The sequence below is a fragment of the Podarcis bocagei genome, assembly GCF_964188305.1.
Source record: "Podarcis bocagei genome assembly, chromosome: 1".
Classification (NCBI taxonomy): Eukaryota; Metazoa; Chordata; class Lepidosauria; order Squamata; family Lacertidae; genus Podarcis; species Podarcis bocagei.
In genome coordinates, this window is record NC_138125.1 from 60,579,334 (window position 1) to 60,602,131 (window position 22,798).

A 22,798-nucleotide genomic window follows, 5' to 3' on the forward strand; every position below is an offset into this window, starting at 1 on the left:
ATGTGCAAAATATCATAAGGGCTGACAACAGCAAAGAGCGTTAATAAACAGATGCACATGTGTCTAGCGCTCGACGCTACATCTAATTAAACTCTAAATTATTTATTATGGAATCGCAAAATGGATTAAAAATGTTGGGAAGCCCTCACCCTACATGATCCACCTTTTGTGATGCTCTTCAATTACTGGGGGAGGCCAGTATGTTCTGGCCTTCAGCTTAAAAGAGGCTTTGAACCCTTACTGGAGCCAAGTAATAACAAAGATACCAGGGATCTTCGCAAGACTAGATTTCCTCTGAGAAGAATGATCTAATCTGAAGCTCAGTTATGTAAATCGCCGATCATCCATCAGCATTTTTTAAAAAATAAACCATAACCCAAATTTAGCCAAAGCTTTGATTCCTAAAATGCTTTGCATGTTCACTGTTTGGAAGGCACTACCATATTCCCCTCATGTTATGTGCTCTTAAACAGCTGCGTGGCAAGCCTCTTTGGCTGCATTCACACATAACATTAAACCAAAGACAACACAAGCTTGGAAGTAAAAATACAATAATGGTAAATTAAATAGCTAAAAATGTGGTGTCCTTTCAGGGCACCCAGAATCAGCTGCCTAAAGCAACAGCATCATTCCACAGAGAGGCCAGTGCCGTTAAAGCAGGAAGAGTATGTGCCTGTAAAATTTGGCATGTTTCTCTTTTAAATACTTGAGAGAATATGGTGATCATCTGTTTCTGAATATTTTAAAGGCACAGATTCTACATTTTTGTACATGTGTGCCCTTCACATTTAACCAGAAGTGTGAATATTTGGCAACGGCTTCGGCCCAGTATACCTGAAGGAGCGTCTCCACCCCCATCGTTCTGCCCAGACACTGAGGTCCAGCGCCGAGGGCCTTCTGGCGGTTCCCTCATTGCGAGAAGCGAAGCTACAGGGAACCAGGCAGAGGGCCTTTTCGGTGGTGGCGCCCGCCCTGTGGAATGCCCTCCCATCGGATGTCAAGGTGATGGACAACTACCTGACATTCAGAAAACATCTTAAGGCGGCCCTATTCAGGGAAGCTTTTAATGTATGATATTTTAGTGTTTTTTGGTTTCTGTGGAAGCCGCCCAGAGTGGCTGGGGAGGCCCAGCCAGATGGGCGGGGTACAAATAATAAATTATTATTATTATTATTATTGGCACACAGGTGACCCACACCTGAGGATAAAATTGAGGATGTGAAGCTACCTTCAGTGGTAAGGATAGTTCACTCTGAAACTCTCTTTGCTGCTGTTTTGTTTCATGTGTCGGCAATGAGCTCAGGCACTGAAAATAGGCCAGAAAATGCAGGCCTAAGCCCTACCGGAAAAAGAAGTGAAGATGGCATTGGGAAGAGGCATGCATCAAATCCTTGGCCAGGTAGTACATTCTTCTCTCTGACTGAATGTCCAGATAGCACAAAGTGACAACTGGCATGCTCAGATAATAGCATCTCCTTCATGAGAATCCCTCTGCTATTTATGCAGGGAAGAGAAAGTGTCAGTGGAACAGAGGAATCACAACAATACCTTCCTCTGTCTGAAGGAGCAGCAGTTCAGTTATATTTAGCTTTCAGATGAATAACGCAGCAATTAGCAATAAGAAATTGCTTATTTTGTGAAAATGTCCCCTACATAAATGGAATTCTGAAATTAGCAAGAACCACCCTAAAACTGCAACTGGAAAACTATATGGCATGTGCCCTTAAAGGGGTAGCATTTCCTATGACATTTGGGACAATTGGCAGGGCTTGCTCAAGCGATTTTGCAACATTAGATGGAGTAAGCTTTTGTCATTTGTTCTCACCCCAACCCTTTGAGTATCATCATGTTCAATGCCTGAACAGCAAAAGACCACACTTTTAAAATAGATTGTTAGCAATCTAGTACAACTATGTTTTTTCATTACATTACTCAAGGTAGCACATGCCACTCAAATACTGAATAACATATAATGCCTGGTATTATTAGACACACATACTTGCTAAAGTTATTGAAAGTTACAATTGTTGGAACATGCACACTCATTAAAGTGTACACATTGCTTTCTGGCTTCCTTTTGGCTAACAAACAAGAGCGGAGGAAATAACCAACACCAACGAAAAGGTTACTCAGGAATGAGGAACAGGTCAGCAATGGAATCTGTATCAGAATCAGAGTTTCATTGGAACTAAGAACCTTGTTTTCAGCCTGATATCCTAAGGATATTTATTCTGATATCTCACTCATTTCTCTTTACATCTGAAAGGCTGTTAACATCCTTGTTCTATGAAGACTTATTACGAAATAATTTTAACGAGACTTGCTTAAAACAAATTTTAACGAGACTTGCTTGCAATAAAATCTGCACAAAAATTGCAACTCTAACAGTCTGCCTAGAAAAGCCTGTGGTGTCTCACACATGCACAGAAACCATGTGCCACAATGTCCCTGCTGCTGCAACATTCCCACCCTGACTCTGCGATTCTGGAATATGCTTCCAGAATACTGTTCTCTCTCATTTGCTACCCCAAGCAATCAGTTGGGTGGGTTGGCTGGGCCCGAAACTTGACATGTATCCATATGATCCATACTTCGAGAGGTGACCCATAAGGCTGACACTCTGAGAGGTGAGTCCTCTTGTACAAACTTACTTTTCTGTCATTGTGCTCAACGTGTTCACCTTCATAATCTCCCTTTTTTAAAAAGAAAAGACAAGAGATATTATGCAACAAATCAAATATGGCATGTGTTATTTTCTTCTTGTATACATGCAAGACCAGTAATTATGACAGAGAAAGACACGACTTTCGAATTAGCAAATCATGTCCTAGGCAAGCCTTTGCTAATCTCATGTCATCCATTTTTTTCAGCGAAAACTCCCACCAGCTCCAGCCAGAACAGCTAAGGCTGGGACTGAAGGGAGCTGTTCAAAATATCTAGAGGACACCAGGCTTGCAAGGGCTAAGGCCCTCCCTTTGCAGACTGGGCAACTGCTCTAGGGGGAATAACATTTTTATTCATCTATTTTAAAAAGTATATCCCACTTTTCACCATGTAGGTCTCCAAGCGGCTTACTACAATAAAAACATGCAAAATTAAAAACATGAATCAAATCTCCAAAATTTTAAACCTCTAAAATCGAGAAACGCAAAAAAGAAGGGGAAAAAGAAGTACAGTGGTGCCCCGCAAGACGAATGCCTCGGAAGACGAAAAGCTCGCTAGACGAAAGGGTTTTTCGGTTTTTGCGTTGCTTCGCTAGACAAATTTCCCTATGGGCTTGCTTCGCAAGACGAAAACGTCTTGCGAGTTTGTTTGCTTTTTTCTTAAAGCCGCTTGAAGAGGCGCAGTTGCGACGGACCGTGATTCGCAAGACGAAAAACATCGCAAGACGAAAAGACTCGCGGAACGAATTAATTTCATCTTGCGAGGCACCACTGTAAAACATCTGAGAAGCATTCAGGTGCAAAGGGCTCCTGAAAGAACACAATACTGACCAGGCAACTAAACTAAAGAGGGATGGTGCCTGTCTGACTTCTTGTGGGAGGGGGTTTCATAGAACTGAACCCACAACACTGAAGGCATGTTCCCTTGTTGGCTTCTAGCCCACAGGGAACCACTAATAGTATGCCCACCACGACCTCAGTGACGTATCTGGGGTGCTCAGGGTAAAGTGGTCCATAAGGTGTTCAATGATTTGCACTCTAGTACAAGAGTCTCTAACCTGGCCCAGTCACAGACAGGAGGCCAGTGCAGTGGTGTCATGTGTTGGCAGTAGTCTGTTCCCATTACCAGTGTAGCAGCAGCATTCTGCATTGGCTGAAATTTCTAGACCAGACCGAAGGGCAGCCCCACATAGAGAGCACTGCAATTATCCTGTCTTGAGATTACCAATGCCTAAGCTACTGTGGTCAGGTTATCCCTATCCAGGAATGGGTATCCCTATCCAGGAATGTCTATTGTTTGAGCCTGAGTTTTCCCACTGCATGCTGGAAGTGATTCACAAGAACAAGAAGACTAAAGAATGTGCCCTGTTAAGAGCATTTCATTCCTTCATCTTTTAAAGTCACCTAGTGCCAGGTATAACACAGCAATGCTGGAGATCGCCGCCTTAGTTTCTGTACACAGGAGTGTCTACATTGTCAGTTGACACATGCATGAAAGTAAGCTGCTGCTTATGAGACCTCCTCCTACAGTAACTCCACAGAGTGTCTAAGCTGCTACAGGTTTCTCTGGCTTGGTTTGAAAAAGCCACGAAACAGCAGTCACAAGGTGAACTGGTACAGGAAAAGGGGGGCAGTAGCAATATAAGGTGATTCTTTTTTAAGTGCAGAAAGGAATGAAAGAATAGGACCAGAGGCAGATTTCCACATTAATAATAAAAAATATTTCTACCCAACACTTTGAAATGCATTCCTTTTTAATATAAAGCTGGACAACCTAAAGTAGGGGTCCAGGTATAGCCCCAGGATCACTGAGAAGCAGGTCTCAGTCTTCTTTGGGAATGTATTATTTCGACTTTAGTGTTAATATTTAAACTGTTTAAACATATTGCTGGGGAAACACATCACATTCACACATAATAAACACATGTTGTAGTTATTATTGTTATTAGTACCATCATCATCTTCAAGCACCCAAAGTAATTAATTATATTGTGAAATATGAGTATACAATCTGCAGCCTTTAGATAGTTGATAACGATGCAGCAACAGGGTGGCCACTCCTGGATGCATGTAAATATGATTTAATATGTAGCCTGTGTTTCAAGTCATATATAAGCAATCCACCTTTACAACAGAAACTGCCCATTGAGAGCATGTGTTGCATTTATTAGGAGTATGTCTTTTTTTTTTTTTATAAAATTTTTATTGGTTTTACAACATTTTTGAGAAAAACAGACAAACATTAAAAATGACAAACATACACGTATAGTTTCAAACATATTTTCATAAACTTCCTTTCTAGGACTTCCCCATACCCCCCCTCTCTGCATCCCAATGTCCATAATTCAACTAGCAACTCCCAGTTATTACTTTCCAATCTCTATCATCTTAGTCCTCTCTTACACTCTGACCTTATGTCCCTGTACCCCTTTGTTTCTGGAAACTACGACATTTTAACATTCATTAAGTTTATAGTAGTCCTTAAGATAGCTTTTAAATTTTCTCCATTCTTCTTCTACCGTCTCTTTTCGTTGGTCACGGATTCTGCCTGTCATCTCGGCCAATGTCATGTAGTCCATCACTTTCATCTGCCATTCTTCCAAAGTGGGTAGGTCCTGTGTCTTCCAATACTTTGCGATAAGTATTCTTGCTGCTGTTGTGGCATACATGAAAAAAGCTCTATCTTTCTTTGTCACCAATTGGCCGACAATGCCCAAGAGGAAGGCCTCTGGTTTTTTAAAAAAGGTACATTTAAGCACCTTTTTCATTTCATTATAGATCATTTCCCAGAAGGCCTTAATCTTCGGGCATGTCCACCAAAGGTGATAAAAAGTACCTTCAGTCTCTTTACACTTCCAACATTTGTTATCGGGCAAATGATAGATTTTTGCCAGCTTGACTGGGGTCATGTACCACCTGTATACCATTTTCATAATGTTTTCCTTTAAGGCATTACATGCCGTAAATTTTATACCGGTGTTCCATAACCATTCCCAGTCAGCTGACATAATGTTATGTCCAACATCCTGAGCCCACTTAATCATAGCCGATTTAACTGTTTCATCCTGTGTGTTCCATTTCAACAACAAGTTGTACGTTCTAGATAAATTCTTAGTATTGGGTTCTAACAATTCGGTTTCTAATTTTGATTTTTCCACCTGGAAGCCGACTTTCCTGTCCTGTTTAAAAAATTCCATTATTTGACGATATTGGAACCAATTTTCCACTTTATGCTTCAATTTCTCCTGACTTTGTAATTTGAACTTATCTCCATCCTGTTCTAAAATTTCCCAATACTTCGGCCATCCGACCTCCATATTGAGTTTTTTCACTGCATTAGCCTCCACTGGTGACACCCATCTAGGGGTTTTGTTTTCCAATAGATCTTTATATCTTATCCAAACATTAAACAATGCTTTTCTGACAATGTGATTTTTGAAGACACTGTTAACTTTATCATACCAAAGATATGCATGCCAACCAAAAGCGTTATTGAAACCTTCCAGATCCAAGATGTCTGTATTCTCGAGGAGCATCCATTCTTTGAGCCAGCAAAAAGCTGCTGCCTCATAATACAATTTTAGGTCCGGCAGGGCAAAGCCCCCTCTTTCTTTAGCATCTGTCAATATTTTAAATTTAATTCGGGGCTTTTTGCCCTGCCAGACAAATTTCGAAATATCTTTGTGCCACCTCTTAAAACATTCCATCTTATCAATAATCTGCAAGGTCTGAAACAAAAATAGCATTCTAGGCAATACATTCATTTTAATTACTGCAATTCGGCCTAGCATTGACAGTTTCAAATTTGACCATATTTCTAAATCTTTTTTAATTTCTGACCAACATTTTTCATAATTGTCCTTATACAAATTCTGATTCTTGGATGTTAGATAAACCCCTAGATAGGGCCCCCTGGGGGATATCATCAATTTGTCCCTTGGCACCGGGATATTCCCAGGGGAACTGAAGGAGGCGGTGGTGCGTCCGCTCTTAAAGAAAACATCATTAGATCCCTCAGATCTATCCAATTACCGCCCGGTCTCGAATCTTCCATTCCTGGGTAAGGTGATTGAGAGAGCGGTTGCTGAACAGCTTGGTAGGTTTCTGGATGAAACATCTGCTCTGGACCCATTCCAGTCCGGCTTCCGCGCTGGTCATGGGACCGAGACGGCTCTGGTCGCCCTAACAGATGATCTCCGCAGACAGCTGGATCGAGGCGGGTCGGGGCTGCTGATTCTTCTAGATCTGTCAGCAGCCTTTGACATGGTCGATCACGAACTCCTGGACCACCGCCTTGCCGACGTGGGGATCCAGGGCACAGTCCTTCAATGGCTGCGCTCGTTTCTCTCTGGTCGGGGACAGAGGGTGGCGCTTGGGGGGGAATTGTCATCACGCCACTCCTTGGTGTGTGGAGTGCCTCAGGGTGCAATTCTCTCCCCGATGCTTTTTAACATCTTTATGCGCCCCCTCGCCCAGCTTGTCCGGAGTTTTGGGCTGGGTTGCCATCAGTATGCTGATGACACCCAACTCTATCTGTTGATGGATGGCCATCCTGACTCGGCCCCAGACACACTGACCAGATGTCTGGAAGCTGTGGCTGGATGGTTACGTGGGAGCCGGTTGAAGTTAAATCCTTCGAAGACAGAGGTCCTCTGGCTGGGGCGGGACGATATGGGATCGAGGGGGCAACTCCCATCTCTTGCGGGGGTGCAATTAGTGCCAGCACCGTCCGTTAAGAGTTTGGGTGTAATCTTCGATACCTCCCTCTCTATGGAGTCGCAGATTACAGCTATAACAAAGGCGGCATTTTTTCATCTCCGCCAAGCTAAGCAGTTGGCCCCTTATCTCTCTCGTCCTGACCTAGCCACTGTGATCCATGCGACGGTCACCTCCAGACTGGATTATTGTAACTCGCTCTACGTGGGGCTGCCCTTGAGACTGACCCAGAAACTCCAGCGGGTGCAGAATGCCGCGGCGAGACTCCTTATGGGGTCTTCGCTGCGAGAGCACATTCATCCGGTATTATACCAGCTGCACTGGCTCCCGGTGGAGTACAGGATCAGGTTTAAGGTGCTGGTTTTAACCTTTAAAGCCCTATACGGCCTAGGACCCTCGTACCTACGGGACCGCCTCTCCTGGTATGCCCCACAGAGAAACCTACGGTCTGCAAATAATAACATCCTCAAGGTCCCAGGCCTCAGAGAGGTTAGGCTGGCCTCAACTAGAGCCAGGGCCTTCTCGGCTGCAGCTCCAAACTGGTGGAATGCTCTGTCAAAAGAGACTAGGGCCCTGCGGGACCTGACATCTTTCCGCAGGGCCTGCAAGACAGAGTTGTTCCGCCAGGCCTTTGGTCAGGGCGCAGCCTGACTCCCTCCTCTGGCAACCTGCACATAATTCTACTTAATTGGTTGCCATCAATTTGATTTAATTAATTTTTATAATGAAATTTTTAGATTGTGTGATTATTTGATTGATTATTTTATTGTTGTTAGCCGCCCTGAGCCCGGCTTTGGCTGGGGAGGGCGGGATATAAATAAAATTTATTATTATTAATTTATTATTTGACCTTCTTGACCACAGTCAAACCTGTTTCCTCTTGAAATTTCTCCTTTTCCATATCTGTTAGGTTTTTCCCTAAAACTTTGGTTTTTAGCTTGTTCAACTTAAATCCAGCTACCTGGCCAAACTGTTGTATTATTTCTAATACCTTTTTCGTGCTAGTGTTTGGCTCTTGCAAAGTCAATACTAAGTCATCTGCGAACGCTCTTAACTTGTAATGTTTAGCTCCGACCTGCACACCTTTAACCTGCTGGTCATTTCTTATCATATTCAGCAACACCTCCAGAACTGAAATAAAGAGTAATGGGGAAATCGGGCACCCCTGTCGTGTTCCTTTTTCTATCTTAAGTTCCTCAGTCACAACATTATTTACAATCAGTTTGGCTTTTTGTTCAGAGTATATTGCAGCCATACCATTCTCAAAACCCCGGCCTACCCCCATCCTATGAAGGTTCTTCTTCATAAAACTCCAAGAAATATTGTCGAAGGCTTTCTCCGCGTCCACAAAGATCAATACTGCTTTAGTGTTTATATTCACCTCTAGCTTTTCCAGAATGTCTATAACATTCCTTACATTGTCTGCCAGGTGTCTTTTAGGGAGAAAGCCTGCTTGGTCCTTATGAATCATCTCCATCAAAACTCTTTTGAGTCTTTTTGCCAAAATGTCTGCAAAAATTTTGTAATCCACATTGAGCAATGATATTGGGCGGTAGTTCTTGAGTTGGGTCTTTTCAGTCTCTGACTTTGGTATGAGTGAAATATATGCCTCTTTCCACGATTCAGGTGCCCTTTTTCCTTCAAGGATCTCATTACAAACTTCTCTTAATGGTTGAATCAACCATTCCTTCAGCGATTTGTAGTATCTAGAAGTCAGTCCATCTGGTCCCGGAGATTTACCCAGTTGCATATTCTGAATGGCAGCCTCTATCTCTTGTTCTGAGATTCTCTGGTTCAGGTCCATCTTACTTTGCTGAGAGATGTTTTGTAATCCATATCTTCCAAGGAATTTGTCTATATCTTCTTCATTTTGCGGGCCTTGAGTGTAGAGTTTTTTGAAATAACTTAAAAAGCAATTTCTGATTTCATTGGGTTTAGATATGTTCTTTCCCTCCACCTCTAGGCTTGTAACTGTATTTAGTTTCTGCCTTTTCTTCAATTGCCATGCCAAAAGTTTACCACATTTATTTGCTGATTCAAAAGTTTTTTGCTTCATTTGCTTTATCTTCCATTCAATCTCTTGGTTCATCAATTCCATATATTGAGTTTGATATAACTTGATCTCTCTTAAAATGTCCTGAGACTTTGGTTTTGTTCTTAATTTCCTCTCTCCTTCCTTTATCATTTCCAAGATCTTCTCTTTTTTCTCATTTTGTTTTTTCCTCTTTATTGAATTTTGTTGAATCAAAAATCCTCTCATAACCGCTTTACTTGCATCCCAGATCACTCTTTTCTCCACGTCGGTCCTCAAATTTATTTCAAAATAGTCTTTTAGGGTCTTTTGGGCCTTCGTGAGAATCTCCTTATCTCGAAAGAGGGTGTCATTCATTCTCCATCTAAATTGACCAGTTATTGTGAGTTTCATCTCCATCTTCACGGCGTTATGGTCGGAGCAAGTTTTTGGGCAGATTTCCACTTTCTTAATCTTTGGAGCCAGTCCACTAGTAACCCAGATTTGGTCAATTCTGGTCCAGGTCATCATTGCTTGGGAGAAAAAGGTTCCCTCTCTCTCCAGAGGGTTCCTTGTTCTCCAGATGTCTATCAAGTCCATGTTTTCTGTCATTTCGAAAAAAGTCTTAGGGAGTCTCCCTTCTTTAGTGACTGTTAGTCTTTGTGCCTTGTCCATATTAGTGGAGACCACGCCATTCATGTCTCCCATGATTATCATATTGTAATCCAAATAGTCCGTCAAAGTTTCATGAAGTCTCTTAAAGAAGTCAGATTTGCCTTCATTTGGTGCATAAATTCCAACAACTAAGAATTTTCTCCTTGTACTTGTATCTCCACAGCCAGATATCTCCCTTGTTCATCTTTGAATATCATTTTTGGAGCCCATTTCTCCTTCACATATATTACAACTCCTCTCTTCTTGACTTTGTCTGATGAAATAAATTCTTGTCCTAGCCTTTTATTTGAAAGTAATCTCCTGTGGGCTCTGGTTATGTGAGTTTCTTGTAAGCATATCAAGTCCAATTGTTCTTTATTCAATATATGAAATACTTGTCTTCTCTTCAAAGGCCCATTGAGCCCATTACAATTCCAACTAAGGAATTGCAGAGCCATCTTGTTATTTTCTTAAGGCTCCTCCAACAGCTCCAAGTTGTTGCTCTTCTTCTGATGGTGGTGGTTTTTGTCCAAACGAGAGATTCAGGATGTCCAGTGCTCTCCTCTGTTCTGCAAGTACGTCCACAGTCCCCTTCTGTAAATCCTCCTGGTATCTTGCCAAAAATTTGTCTTTATCTTGAATTGTCTTTATTTTCACTTTCTTTGCCTTGAAGTCAAATGACAGTCCTTGTGGAAACTCCCACCTAAATCGAATAGTGTTCTTCTTTAGCAAGAGAACCAAGTCCTTGTAAAAGTTTCTTAAATCCAAAATGTATTTTGGGATGTCTTTAAAGATCTGTACAGCTGAATTTCCAATTTGCAGGGCCTTTTCAAAGTGTAATCCTAATATTTTGTCTCTTTCCTCCTTGGATCTGAGTGTAATCAAGCAGTCTCTCGGTGTCTTTCTATCTTGCTTTTTACCCAGTCTGAAGGCAGTCGTAATTTTAAATTCGTCTTCCTCAAGGTCCCAACAATCCGCAAACTCCCGTGTCAAGTATTCCACAAGGCTGTCTCTTTCGTTCTCCGGAATCAGTCTTAATTTTAAATTTCTCTCTTTCCTCTGTAACTCCCACAAGGCCAAAGTTGCATCATGCTCGTAGACCTTCTTGGCAAGCGGCTCTAGCTTCTCCTGTGTCTCTCCGGCAGTGGCTTTGGCCTCCTCGGCAATTTGGCGCGTGGTGGCGTTCTCCTCTACCAATCTATTTATAGATTCTGTATTCTGGTTTAATCTTGCTGATATTTCTGTTAATTTTTGTGTGTTCTCTGAAGTCTGTTTTGTCAAAGACTCCAGGGTTTGGTTTATCTTGAGCAGGGCCTCTGTCACAGCTTCCATAGAAACGGCTGCTCCTTTGTCTTGACCTGTTGTTCCTGCTGATCCGGCTGTTGCGCCTGAGATTGAGCCTCTTTTCTTTGCCTGTTGCAGCTGCAACTGTTGTTGTTGCTGTTGTTGCTTGATCTTGGCTCTTGTGACTATCTCTTCTTGTGGGCCACTCATGTCAAGGTCAATTCCCACGGGATTTGTTCTCCCTTGGAAAATTCCACTGTCTTAAGCCGTGCCAAACTTTACTTTATCCTCTAGAGGGAGCAAATCAAAATGACCATAGAGCGAAATTTCCAAGTACCAAAACAAAGGAGACAATCCAAAAAGTGAGAAAAAGGGAGATTAACACAGTCAAAGTCAATGTTACTAAATACTTGTAACTTCAAATTGCCACAGTTGCCCAATTTATACTGTTTCTTCTTATAATATGCAATAGTCAGGCAGTGTGGAAACTTTGTATCAAAGTATCACTTCACAGGGAAAAGTCAGTTCAGTGTACTAAGAAGGCAGACCGTTTCGTACTTTCAAGCAAATGAGACAGCAGAGGTTTTTTTCCTCCAAATAAGTAATGCAGTTAATGGTCAGATTCGCCTCCCCTCTGCCCTGCTTGCTAGAGGGGAGATCAAAGGTTTAAATGTCCGGTTTAGCTGATCAAAGGACGGATTTAAACGGATGCAGGTTTAGAGCTCCGTTGCTTTCACTTTCATGCAGTCGGGGGGAGGCAGACTTCCTTTGTTTAAATCTCCCCCGTTTTTAGCCCAATTTTTAAAATTGAAAAAGTCCCGGTTATTTTTCAGTTCTTACTCACGGGGAATCAGTCCGAATTTCTTTTCAGGAAGGAATCGGCGCTCTCCGCTTATGGCGACGCGGCTTCACTTCGCAGGCTGGGTAGCGACTCTCAGCACCGCGCTCACTCCCGATGTCGATCCGTAGCCTTTAAAAAGGCTCTTTCACGGTACCGGGGGGCGCGAAGGTGCCCACCGAGTCTCCTTGTTCTCAGGCTTCAGCGCCTGGGATTTTAGGGGCCCCCCGCTTGCCGTAGCGGGTAAGACCCGAACTTGCGAAGCAGTCCTTCTCCGGAGCTCGGAGCTAGGACCGCCATTAAGCGCTGGCACCGACCGGAAGTCTGCATTTATTAGGAGTATGTCAAGGAGATTTAGATCAGGAAACCAGCTACATGGTGCCACGGATATAAATATGTATCAGCAATCCCAGTGTCCTTGGCAGAAGAAGGTCAAAAGCATGGTTGTTTGCTGAGCGGGTCATTTGCTGAGTCATTTTTACGGCTCTGATTCATATACAGCTAAAGAAAGTTATTATTTGTGTTACAACACCAGTAAAAAGTTGGCCTGAAGAAATTGCTAAAATGTAATATGCAAGCAGAGCAGGAGGATGCTGGGCTCATGAAAAGCTGAAGATGTTTAGGATAGTGTCATTCATACCTAACATGTTAAGGATTCTTGGTATCAGCTTCTAGAAACATAAAATATATTCCAAGACCACTTACATCATGCAAGGGATATGCAGCACTGTAAACGCCATTGGCAAGCAGACTGGTGATCCCTGGAAAAACAACAGAGGATATCTATTTATGCTTCCAAGTCTGAATTCCCTCACATAAACCCACTTTTCAGTTCTGGAGATTTCTCTCTCAAAACATCAGCAATTTTGTTAGAGAATGAATCTGACCCATTAATTTGCCTTCACAGCTTTTTGAATGTATAGATTATTAAACATGATTTGTTTTAAGAAATGGAAAGCCGTGGAGAATCAGAGGAAGTCATACGCTGCGGAGTCAAGAGTTTAGTCATTGCAATAAATTACACAACCTGAAGCTTCAAGTTGGATTTGAAAAGCAAGCCCATAGGTTTGGAAGTAGCAAAAGGCGAGGTTATCAGAAAGAGGAGAGTTCAGCTGGGACTGACAACCAGGGGTGTCAATAATAGCCATCCCTCCCACTCTCTTACACATACATCCACAGAAAAGAGTTTTAAAAATCAGATTTAAGCTTGATTAGAGAAGCTGTTTGGAAAGCCTTTGGAAAGACCTTGGTATTATACTTACCATATTTACCACATTTTCGTCTTTTATTTAAAAGGGTAGTTTCCTTCTTTCTTCCCTCTCCTTGCCCTGTTTACACATTTGTCTATTAGTTGTATGATTGAGCAGTTACAATGTTTGTGCGATGGGGACTCAGAGGAATGTATATTATTTCTTCAGGGGAATCATCTTTAAAATTTGAAATTGAATAAGAGAGTATATATCAGGCGCTCCTGTAAGTATAGCTGGGATTTTGCAATGGGTGAAGAATGCGCTTAGAAATTTTAGCTTGCCACAGAATTCCAGCGACTGCTTACTTACAGACTCTTTGAGACTGCAGTATTTGATTGCTGGATGTGTTTTTCATTACAGCTGCTGGCATTAATATAGCTGCTTCCAAATACGGGATACCTGACAGACTTTGAAAGGGTCATGTTACCTCAGAAAACATGCATGCTGATTCTGATACCCTATCTACAATGGCTTGGATCTAGTCAGCAAAACCAATATTAAAAAGCAATATGAAAACAGCAGTGTGGATATTGACATGATAACAAGGCATTGGACAGGAATGAAAACATACAGTGTGATGTATTCTGTGAGGGGAAATATTTTCAGTTTCGCACCCCTAGGTTCATTAAGCCCATTTTTTATCCTCAGAGTTATTTCACTGATAGGATATTTTGCATCAAGAAGAAATACTAATGCCACAGTCTACAAAAGTTATTTGTTGCCGCTTGCAACAAACACTATTTCCAGTTGCATGCTGATATTTCATCCAATTCTGTATTTCTACTTAAACCTTCTGCAAATTATTTAGAGTATTCATGCTCAATAACATGGCACCTGGGATACCCTGAACCAATTTACTTAGAAGACAAAAGCATGGAATTCACTTGAATTTGTTGTACAAAGAGTAACATACACATGCACATGAATTTATTAGCAGTGAAATTGCAACCGAAGTTAATTTCTTTGGCCAAGCGAGTCTTTTGCTATTGTTTGTTTAGAGTACTTAAAAGAGTGAAGGTGTAGGTGAATACCTGACCATAAGAAAAATTATAATCAAGTTTTATTGCCTTAGCACTGCTGGCACATTGTTATGTTTATGGCTGTAGATGGCAAATGAAGGGCTGAGTCTATTAAATGCCAAAGACCATCTGTGCAGTTGTTACTAAAAGCTCCCAGTTCATCAGAAGCTTCGATCATGCTCTGAAGAAGAAAGAAAATGCCAACACTGCTCATTTGTCTAGCATCATTAATTATTTGCACAATGGCTCCCTGCCCCTCCCAGCGCCCACAGGAAACAAATCAGTAAGTGTTTCTGTTAAGCATTAAAGGGTTGGGAACAACAAGCCCACACCTTGACAAAAGATTTGGCAAAATGTCAATGGATGACCTACTCAAGTGGCAGACTTAGGCTAGTTTTATTAGAGTGGAAAATCTATTGCTGCAACCCCACAAGAAATCACTTCATTTAAGTGATTTTTCCTGGTTTGACAAGCCCCTACCCTACACTGATGTTGCTAGTCAATCCATTCAAATGAGGATCACATAGAAATATAGGAAGCTGCCTTATACTGAATCAGACCATTGGTCAGCTACATCTACCACTGTCTATGCTGCCTGGCAGTGGGTCTCCAGCATTCTACCCCAGCCCTAAATGGAGATGTCAGGGACTCAACATTGAATCTTCTGCATGCAAAGCTGATGTTCTACTATTAGGCTAGGGCCTTTCCTCATTGGGGGGCTCTTATGTTTCCAATGAAGGTTCCAAGGATGAAATCTGCTGAAAAGTGCTCTGGGTGTCAGTCACCTGAAAACTGAGAAATGTGGAAGTGTCTTGTCAGATTTTGGTGTTAGTGACATCTTGGAAGTTCATTTCAGATTGGCTGTTGATCTTAACCAACTTCACACTTTGATATACTGTTAGGATTATATAAAATGCAGTCCCAGACGGCATTAAATCACTTTACATCTTTTGAAGAAAGTGCCGAACCATTATTTTTTAATCAGTGCACACTGGTGTTCCCCACCCCCACATCCACTTCTGATGGAAGAAATATATAATTTATCAGACCACTTTCTCTGTTAATGTAGTCATGATTGTTAGGCCACTTTGTGACCACAACGGCAAATTGATTTGTAAATGCTATGATCAGACATAGGTAAAGGAAATGATTTCTTGAAACCTCATTTCTCCTGAAAGAAAAAAATCACACTTACTTTCTTAAAACAACACACAAGCTTTTAAGCAAGGGTTGATTCCATGAATATTCCTGGTTGGTTACAAAATCAACCAGTTTGATTACTGTTGTTGTATAAAGCATGTACAGACCATAGAGAAACAAAGCCAGCTTGGCACATGCCACCAATGCATCAAACTCTACAGTTTCCTCTAACACAGTGCCAAGACTCAGGCATATGTCTGTATATTCCAATACAGACTGTAAGGTATTTCCTCCAACAAGTTTCTCAATAACATACCACTGAAGGAAGAACCTCCATTAAAAAGCCCCCACATTACAGTGTCTTAAAGGCACAGCAGAAGCCACTCAACTTGCATTCTGATTTGATTTGTACTTTGTAAGTTGCCTTAATAGGGCTTTTAAAAGCAAAAAAGCAGGGCATAAATTATTTTATGGAATAAATAAAATACTTAACAAACAAATAAAGAAGTGTATAAGAGTGCTATGGGAAATGTTGATCAAATGGCCCAGTTTAAGCCAGGGATTGATAAATACTCAAAACTTAGTCTTCCATTATTTGAAAGTTGTTTAATCAGTCTTTGTGCCAATATTTGCACATGCATAGCAGTAATCCGGTTTCCCATACTTGTTTTTAACACCCTGTGGGTGAATGGCTTGCCAGAATAGAAATTACAATAAATTTCAAAGGTTAGCTTTGATTAGAGTAGCGCAGTGAGAGATGCACACAAAGATTAAAAGCCTAAACACACTTACTAGGGAGTAAGTCATATTAAACACAGTAGGACTTACTTCCAAGTAAACATGCATAGGACTGTACTGCACATGTCTTGTTTTGAGACCTGGCAGAATTATATCCAAAGAGCATGGGAAATATGGCATGTATCCATAAAAGGTTGATGGCCTAAAAACAGAGAGATGCATAAACAATGTGAGTGTATGCAATATATTGGTTTATCATATGCATAAGTATATCAGCTGAGTCTCTCTCCACAAAATCAGTTTAAGCAGTTCATAATCTCTGCAAGTTAAAATCTCACACAAATCACTCTCGGTTACATGAATTATATTAGAAAAGAGAATAAAAAAACTTGCAAACTCTTCACACGTAAATTTCAAATATTCTGGAATCTGGAAAATATGCTGATCTGCAAGCTAAATAAACTTTCTTACCCATGCTATATTTGGCTTTGGTGCATGTAGTTCTTTTCAATATTTCATAAACCTACAAGGGGAAAAAATGGTTTTATAAACACCAGGTCACCTATAGCCCTTGGGAAATTAGCAGTAAGATTTTGATTGCATACCGATCAAATTTAAGCACTGGCAGGTTTAAGTTCTTGAGCACCATCATTGAATATTAAGAATTTGCAATTATTTCAGCACACAGGAATTAGTAGCTTTGTGCAGTATGGGTAGAATTCAATAAGGTGAGCATTCCTTCTCCTTTCCCTGCTGGCTGCCCCAAATCTTTTCTAGGGGATCTCCCAACCCTCTGAACCAGATTTGCTGAAGGATGCTAGCTGGGGTAGGAGTAGAGGAGAGGGAGGGAGGGAAGTCTTGCTATGCAAGCAGAGATCCTTGCACTAATGGGGCATGGTAGGTGAATACCTCCCCGTGTCTCTTGCTTTGAATGCCATTACTGACTCTTCGGTTGCTCTCCCCCCCCCCCTAAGGTTGATAACCATACCTTCCCATATGTGTACATTCTGCTCCATGAGTTAAAAATCACTGCAAATGTCCACTTCTGGGTCACCACCCTATAAACTATAGTCATTGCCATGTATGCCAGATAGTTACCATACATATACTGTATTATTTCTGTTCTATTACTTCTATTATTCAGGAGTTCCCTGAACAACAACAACAACAACGGTTCGCTCGCAACTCCCATCTGCCCAATTGAGTTGGATGATTCATCCATGTTTGTGGTTCCTTGACTTCCAAGGTGCAGGTTCAAGCCAATTAAAACATTCCAAAACAATAGGCTCTTTTCCCACTCTAATGAGCCCCAAAGTGGTGTACTTACCTTCAAGTCTAGGTATACATTTGGAATTTAGCTGAAGTCATTCTTTCTGTTTTGCTAAGCACTGTACCGTTTTAGCATTGTGGCCATGTTTGCATTTTGGATAGATTTTTGTGTGTCAAAAATAGAAGTCATATAATTAGTGGATTGCAGCTGGATTATCACGCCATGGAAACAAACAATAAAGAACTATACTTACTAACTATTCTTCCTTTGCAAAAAAACAAAAAACAAAAAACCTCGAAGGATAGTATTTCTGGCAGAATTGATACTTAAAGAGTTTAAAATGAAAACTAAAAAAGGGTTATTTATAGTTTATAAATGTTAACATTTTAAAATACAGATATAGAGAAAACAGCAGTAAGTGAATTTCGCTATTTATGGTGTTGATTGTAAGGTATATACATATCTTGTCTTTTATATTTATTTGAAGCTTGGTATAAAATCAAGAGACTTGTTTTCAACTCCAATCTTAAGTAGTTTCTGCATTCATTTGCTCATTTATTTAAGCCTTAAATTTTAAAGGGAATTGTATGCTGCCCTTCAAAATACAATATTTGCAAGGTGGAAAATCTAGATAGAAATAGTTTTACATTATACAGAATTAATAAATTCCGACAAGCATCTCACCAGAGGATTGTTCTTAAAAGATGCTCCACATATTAGCAACTTCTGTTCAGTTATTTAAAACAAAATTAGGGCTAATGGCTTGTATCCAAGTCTAGTCCTACACAAAGTAGACCCATGGAGATTAATGGAACCTATTGAGGGTCATTAATTGCAATGGTTTTAGTCTGAGTAGAAGTAGCATATATTACCCACGTCCCCAATTAAAGTGGCAATAGATAAACGTTGTTAACAGTTTACTTTTCTCTTTGCAAATAACAGAAAGGAAAGAAGGCAGCATGAGTAAGGCTAGTTAAGTCTATATGGGAGAAAAGGACCAGTACTGGATTACTGAAGGAGCCACAGGAAGTGAAAGATGACATCAGCATACGAAAAATGTTGACATTATGATATATGATATATGAGAGTGCTGGATTATTGAGGACTGATTAAGGAAAGGAGGGAGATGGAAGGACTCCATAGAGGAAGTATTTAAAAAGCCTTTGTACAGACCCTTTCATCCCATAACATCTGACAAGACAAGAGGACCAACCATAAACTGGATGCTATTCATTAGTAACTCATTAAAGGGCATGGGAGTGCCCTTGAGTTTACAAAAAAAAGTCCCACTATTATAAATTCTACAATTTATAAAAATGACACTTACTGAGCTAATAACTGAAAACCTTGTGTACATGATCAAGCTGATCCACTAAAAATTGCCACAGCAACAGCAATTTTAAAGGTGCTGAAAATCAGCACATTTATATTTTTTACTCCAATTTCAAAATGTATTTCTTTCCAGTTTTCCAAAAGTGGCTGATGCATTTTATTCAGGCTTGCTGGGGCATGTGATCCTTCAATGGTTTGGTGAACTTCTGAGCAGCCGTTTTCTTCATTCAAGTCTATGGCAACTTCTGGTGCAATAAGGTGATGCGTGCATAGATCAATTTTTGAAGTTACTTTTTTTGGCCAGGAATACAATGACTGTGGACGGAACCATATTGCAGATGCTATGTGCAATGTCTATTCTAATATAACATGGCCACATTTGGAAACGAGAAACTCCTGTGGGCACGACACAAATTCAGATGGGGAGGATGCAGTGATGGGGACAAAGATGTCTCATATACTCTTGATCCTACATGTTTTACCTCCATCAAGAACCTCAGATTCTAAGGCAATTCTAAATGCCTTGCAACATACCTGCTGGTGGAAATCTTAACATAGCAAAGAATGAAAGCTTTTCTCCTGGTCATGAGCACTTCCAAATCCATTGCACATCATTGCCGATCATGGGTCATGTCTGTTAAGGCATCAGCCTTAGCTTCCAGCTTCCTTGATTTGTGGAGCCAACATGTGTTGGCCTTAACTCATGACTTTAAACCAGCAGGGTTTTTAAAAATAAATCAATCACTGAACAGTTATTCCTCTCTTCTTCACTATGCTAATAGTCCACTCAAGAGCAGACAAGAGCAGCTGGAAATTGGAGCATTCTCTTGTTTCTGAGAAATGGGGAAGACAACAAAGGACCCTTCTTCCATGTTTAAGTTTGCTATGGAACATCACCCGTCACCACTGCAAAATCATGAAGTCCTGGGAGGTAAGAAAATGTTCCCCTCAGTTGTCAGATGAGGAGCTGAGAAGAAAAGACTTTTAAATGAGAAAACTAAATGAATGCTTCTGAACTGTCTGTCACGCAATGCTAGGGATGGGAGTGACTAAATATTGACCTATTTAGTTAATATTATAAGAGAGCTTAGAAATGAACGCTGGATGGCAACTTCAGGGAAGAAGGAAAACAAGTGACTAAAAAGGGGGAGGGCTGGCCAATTGCTGTCCCCTGCTGAAGAGAATGTATTTACATAACCGCATAAAAAATTCTACGCTTCAGTTACAGTTATGTATTGTTTATTGATAAATGCAAAAGGAAGCACAGAAAATGTTATCTCTTTCCCACGGATTCTTTCTATGGTTGTCTTTCCACTTGATGAGAGTAAACACGTTCTGGAAAGAAAGGCATGGTTCTACTCATCCTCAGCCCTTATTTGTCAGCAGTGCATAACTAGGCCTGGGTATGGGGGATTTCTTCCTATTTCAATGGATCAGTGGCTCACAGCTGATTTTAATGGATCAGTGGTTCACATGGTTGTCCAGTGTTCACTGAATTTTTCTGATTTCAAATTCAAACAGAGAGCTGTTGTCTGGGGCCACTCTGGAACATGTGTTTGTGGTGGGGAATCTCTTTGTTGTGAATATGCCCAAGAGCCAGCTCACAGGTATTCTATGTTACATTTTGTGTGTGTGTGTGTGTGTGTGTGTGTGTGTGTGTGTAGGGGGGGCATTTATGAAATGTTTTAGGAGCACTTCTTGTCATTACTTTCTGTTCCTATATTTCATAGTAATTCTATACAGAGGACAGGAATTCAATTCAGGATGACCTGGCTTGAGATTCATACAACACTGCCACTGACATTTCTGTGACATGGAGATGACTCATATGATAGGGGGAAGTGAGCTCCACTAGCAAGAAAAAAAGAAAGCACTGTATTAAGTTACTGTACATCTTTATTAGCATTTGAATGTTTTTAAATACCTATTTTTAAGAAGGATTTTGCATTTTATTAACAGCTTACAGGCTTTATTATAATCAAGTAGCATATAATTTTTGTTAAATAAAATAAATAAATAAATAAATAAGAAATTAACTGGGAGGAAGCTCTATTGAAGTCAAGCCCTATTGGACTTTTTCCCCGAGTAGACATAATTAGGGTTGGTTTGTAAACTGGGAATACAATATTTTTTATAACGTAAGTATTATAAGTATTATATTGTAATACTTACTATGGTGCTTCTGGTCTTGCTGTCAAAAAAGGAATCTCTGTCAGAGAGGTCAAATCTGTCAAAACATTGAAAGAGGGGGAGTGATTAAATGTATAATATGGATTTCAAACAAGTCAACTTTATTTTCTGGCTGTGTGTGTCTTCGAAAGAAGAGGTGGCACTTCTAAATGTTGACTCTTTATTTCTCTGAATTTCCCTAAAAAAGGACCCGCAGCATCTTAAATGTGTTGGAATAATAAATATCTCCTATGCATTGCTTTTTTGCTTCCAGTTCCAGATCTTTAGACAGCAGCCATTCCTCTCTAGAAATCTCAGAAGCCCCCAATCACAGTTGAGCGTGGGGTTCAAAGTTCAAGGCGCCAACTTCCTGAACGAAAAGGTGCTTCGGGAAGGCGGGACCTCCTTCTTTTGCTTTTCCCTTCACTTTGGGGCCATCCGTCCTTGAGCAGATGCAGCTGCTGTCCACCACGGCAGCTCCTCTTCGGGCGGGAGTGGCCGGGAGGTCTGGCGCGGCAACGGAGAAGGGCTGAGCTGCCCAGGTGGAGCCAATCAGTCTATTCATTGATTGCCCCCAAATATTCTGTAGCCAAACTGAATGTGCACTCTGATGGGAAGAATAATAAACTCTGTTTCCTAGACAATGTGTAGCACCTGTTGCTGCTCTTGCAATATTATAGTAGCTGTCTGTTGATTTCATATACTTCTATCTGCAAATCTCTTTCTCCCCTTCACACAAAATAAATGCTGCAGTAAGCACACAATGGGTACAGTACAAGTGCGTCTCTACAAAACAAAAGGCACATTCGTTACTCTGCAGAGAATCACTATCTATCCTATAATGATAGCTAAAATCTGCACTAATTGTCACACAGAGATCCCAAGGACACACATTTCTTATACAGTGGTATATAAATGATTCGGGTTACAAACTCCGCTAACCCAGAAGTAGCTGCTCCTGGTTGCGAACTTTGCCCCAGAATGCGAACGGAAATCATGCGCCAGAGGCGCGCACGCAGCGGGAGACCCCACTAGCGAAAGCGCACCTCAGGATAAGAACAGTTTCAGCTTAAGAATGGACGTCTGGAATGAATTAAGTTCGTAACCAGAGGTACCACTGTACTTTTACAGTTTCCCAGCTATGAGGATGGGGTCCCTAAGACAGCAAAAGCTTCTCTCTTATCTCCTGCTTAATCTACATTTGGAGCAAATCCATACAGCCACTTAGCATGTGATAGCTGCAGGGGAAAAGAGCTATGTCGACCACCACTCAACAACGTGGAAAGCTGGTCATCTGCAGCTTCCGGTCATACAGTTAGGATTCCTAAGCATTACTTCTTGGTTCCCTGTGTTACCACTGGCAACCAAAGAAACCCTTCATGTGCGGACAGTACATGATAGTTTTTTAAAGTTCTGATCACATTGAAAGCTGATTTTTAGCCCTGGAGTGTGCTGATTAGCCCAAGTCACTGAAGTATGCTGTTTCATTTGCCGCAATGGGTGGTACCAATGGGGAACCTTAAAGGACACAAGAGACCTGGGGTCGCACTGCTACATGTCAGGACAAGGATTGTTGCTTGCACAGCAGAACATTCTCCCCCTTTCCTGTCCCTTGCATCTCCTAAATCTGTTCTGGAGTTCCCCAACAGATTTGTAGGGGGAGTGCAAGGTATGTGAGGAGTCGGAGTCCCGTTGTGTAAGTAGAAATCCTTGT

The 22,798-nt window shown here is 41.1% G+C and overlaps 1 protein-coding gene across 6 annotated transcripts in view; it reads right to left on the reverse strand.

The window, feature by feature from the left end:
* The window catches only part of ANO1 (anoctamin 1), a 159,890-nt gene that overhangs the window by 46,872 nt on the left and 90,220 nt on the right, over nt 1-22,798 (reverse strand). For 3 of the 6 annotated variants that reach the window (XM_081163996.1, XM_081163998.1, XM_081163999.1), the window contains exons 6-10: nt 21,088-21,142; nt 16,785-16,836; nt 13,429-13,494; nt 12,872-12,927; nt 2,652-2,693 (exon numbers count right to left, since the gene is read on the reverse strand). In XM_081163996.1, the coding sequence (XP_081020122.1) occupies nt 2,652-2,693; nt 12,872-12,927; nt 13,429-13,494; nt 16,785-16,836; nt 21,088-21,142 (271 nt within the window). The remainder of the gene's footprint in view (nt 1-2,651; nt 2,694-12,871; nt 12,928-13,428; nt 13,495-16,784; nt 16,837-21,087; nt 21,143-22,798) is intronic. The other 3 variants (XM_081164000.1, XM_081163997.1, XM_081164001.1) reach the window with 1 other exon arrangement.